This window comes from Macrobrachium rosenbergii, chromosome 22 (genome assembly GCF_040412425.1).
Source record: "Macrobrachium rosenbergii isolate ZJJX-2024 chromosome 22, ASM4041242v1, whole genome shotgun sequence".
Lineage (NCBI taxonomy): Eukaryota > Metazoa > Arthropoda > Malacostraca > Decapoda > Palaemonidae > Macrobrachium > Macrobrachium rosenbergii.
In genome coordinates, this window is record NC_089762.1 from 2,821,406 (window position 1) to 2,825,010 (window position 3,605).

General features: G+C 39.6%; 1 protein-coding gene across 1 annotated transcript; it reads left to right on the plus strand.

Moving 5' to 3' along the window:
• Positions 1-949: 949 nt before the first annotated feature.
• Positions 950-1,681, plus strand: LOC136850340 (glutamine-rich protein 2-like). The gene has a single exon (XM_067123963.1). The coding sequence runs from the start codon at positions 950-952 to the stop codon at positions 1,679-1,681; it is 732 nt and encodes a 243-aa protein (XP_066980064.1).
• Positions 1,682-3,605: the final 1,924 nt, after the last annotated feature.

Here is a 3,605-nt window from a genome sequence, read left to right on the forward strand (position 1 = left end):
GTAGGATAAACGACGTATGCCGCAAATACCCACGACTGATGATAAAACAGAGAGAGAGAGAGAGAGAGAGAGAGAGAGAGAGAGAGAGAGAGAGAGAGAGAGAGTGAGGTAATATGGCAAGCGATTGTTTTGGGAAGGTATGATATTGTTGGAGCCTTGGTTTCCAGAATTATGCCACGACCTCGGAAGAATCATTTTCAGTTAAACCAAAAAAATTGCGTCCTGGCTTTTTTTTTTTTTTTAAACACTAAAACATAATTTTCTTCCAGTTACTAAAACGCTCACAAACAAAATGGAAAGATTTGACGACAACTGGGCTCGCCATAGTTTGAAATTCTCGATGAATTTGTTCGGTAAGAAGCGGAAACCTGTGAGTCAATGATTTTATTGAACCTGCTTAATGGGTTTTTACAATTCCGTACCCGTGGGCAGGTCAGTAGTCTCCCTTAACTTTAAGGAACTGGGCTCTGTTGATGAACTTTGAAAGCATTGTTTACTAATTTGAAACTTGAATATTTATTGGCTGTTGCTTATTTTGTCCTTTTCGCCGTGCTTCTGACAGGCAAAGTGACGTCTGTGTCTGTGCCAAGATGATTCTAAGTTACCTGGACACCTCCCTTCCTTTCCAGATCGTCACGCAACATGGTTACTACAGTGCAGAGAGGTTAACCTTTCGCTTACTCTGGACTTTTGGACGATTGGATGCCAGGTGGGGTTTTCCAATATGGAACAACCGAACTAATGCAGACAGAATAGAGAACAACTGAGCTAATGCTGACTGAATATGGAACAACTGAACTAATGCTGACTGAATATGGAACAACTGAACTAATGCTGACTGAATATGGAACAACTGAACTAATGCTGACTGAATATGGAACAACTGAACTAATGCTGACTGAATATGGAACAACTGAACTAATGCTGACAGTGTGGAACAAATGAACTAATGCTGATAGAATATGGAACAACTGAACTAATGCTGACAGAATATGGAACAACTGAACTAATGCTGACAGAATGTGGAACAAATGAACTAATGCTGATAGAATATGGAACAGCTGAACTAATGCTGGCAGCATATGGAACAACTGAACTAATGCTGACAGAATATGGAACAACTGAACTAACGCTCATTGAATATGGAACAACTGAACTAATGCTGAAGGAATATGCAACAACTGAACTAATGCTGACTGAATATGGAACAACTGAACTAATGCTGACAGAATATGGAACAACTGAACTAATGCTAATAGAATATGGAACAGCTGAACTAATGCTGACAGCATATGGAACAACTGAACTAACGCTGACAGAATATGGAACAATTGAACTAACGCTCATTGAATATGGAACAACTGAACTAATGCAGACAGAATATGGAACAACTGAACTAATGCTGACAGAATATGGAACAATTGAACTAACGCTCATTGAATATGGAACAACTGAACTAATGCTGACAGAATATGGAACAACTGAGCTAATGCTGACAGAATATGGAACAATTGAACTAACGCTCATTGAATATGGAACAACTGAACTAATGCTGACAGAATATGGAACAACTGAACCAATGCTGAATGAATATAGAAAAACTGAACTCGAGATTAACGAAGTCCCTTCGGGGGTCAGCCAGTTGCTTGTGATAATGCCGGCTGAAACTTTGGAGTGTTAAAATGAGACTATGAATCCGTAAAGCAGTGATTCTCAAACTGGGTGCCGTGGCACCTTGGGGTGCCACAGACAGTGCCTAGGGGTGCCGCAAGATTGTCATGAGTTTTGTCTTGGCTAGATCATCTCAGTGAACATTTGCGAAAAAAAAGGTTTGCAGAAGTCTTCATATAATTATTATCAGTGTGTCGACTCTAATACGTTCACACACACATATATATGTATATATAATATAATATATATGTATATATATATGTAGCATGGAAAATAATTTTATTCATTAAATAAGAAGTTAATTCATGCGATATGGTGGGATGGCGAAGAAGGGGTGCCACGGTAATGATTACATTAGTTAGGGTGCCATCACTCAAAAAAGATTGAGAACCACTGCCGTAAAGTACAGAATTTTCTTTCTCCCAAAACCTACATTTTTTCCAACACCATGTCAAGTCAATGTTCGTTTTTGCAGCCACAGAGTTACATAACAGCAGTTACGTAACAGCAGTCCCGTAAAACTAGTTGTAGGAAAAGTTTTGGTCGTAAATCTAGACTGCGACTTCCTCTTCCTTTTGACTACAAATCTTATTGGTGTCCTGTGCAATCAAACGAAGTTTTATTGGCACCATAAATAGTCTACATCTCCCAATTTCAGTGCAAATTGGACGCTGCTGACTTATACTTTTTTTCTGCAGACTTTTGTTGCTTAGTTGCTCTGTTACCCTTCAAGGAAAGCATTCTTCCACGAAACAGTTCCAAATGTCTGGGGAAATCATTTACACTTCAGTCTGAAAAATGCATTGACATACAACGTAAACATGGATAAGTATGAATACATGACACACACACACACACACGCACACACACACATCGGAAAAGGAATCTGCGAGAGACTGTGTTCATTGAAGCTACGTCCACCGGGAATGTTAATCTCCACCCTGGATTATCCCTTGATCCTTTGTCCGTCTTTTTTGTTTAAAGAACATGCTGCCCAGATTAACAGACTGTAACCCAGCCCCCCTTTCTGTTTTTGTATATAAATCTCTGTCAACTTCTCTTGTATTCAGTGTGAACTTGAAAATGTAGAATAAACTACGAAAGTACTTGTTCAAAGTCACGGTTTTCACTCACCCTCTGACGTGGATTTATATGCGTCACTGCTGAATATCTGTCGAACTGTCCACAGAGGAAAGATGATAATATATTCTTCCATTTTTCTTTGTTTTTAGCATTTGACGATGAATCATTTTATTTCACTTCGAATTTTTTTGTTTCCACGATGAGTCGAAACTGGTATAATTATTCGTCTGGATAATAATGTTGTCAGATTGTTTTTGTCTTCGCCATATCACCAGCAACATCTGGTGCTGGATTCATTTCTGTCCTTAATGACTTTAACCTCGTAGGTGCACCTCACATGGCACACTGTAGGCATTACTTAAGGTTCTTTGCAGCGTCCCTTCGGCCCCTAGCTGCATCCCCTTTCATTCCTCTTACTGTACCTCCGTTCATATTCTCTTCTTTCAATCTTACTTTCCACTCTCTCCTAACAACTGCTTCATAGTGCAACTGCGAAGGGTTATCCTGGTGTTACACCTTTAAATCTTTTTTACGCTGAATTTCCTTTTCAGCGTTGCATGACCTCATAGGCCCCAACACGTAAGGCCTAAAAAGTCCATATTCCTTGCCGTAATAACTTTCAAATCAGATGCCCAAAACGCAATCATTAGTTGGGGAACGGTTTCACTGTAAGGCCGATTGAGGAAAGTCATCTTCTAGCAATCTTTATTACTAAAAAAAATGTCTGGGCAGGCCTTAACGAATATTTCATGAAGTCTGCTCCTGGGCCAAAGCTCGTTTCTGAATTTGGAGGCTCAATCCTGCTTCATTTCTGTTTGATGGTCTTTCCAGGTGGGTGGCCGTCAACAAAA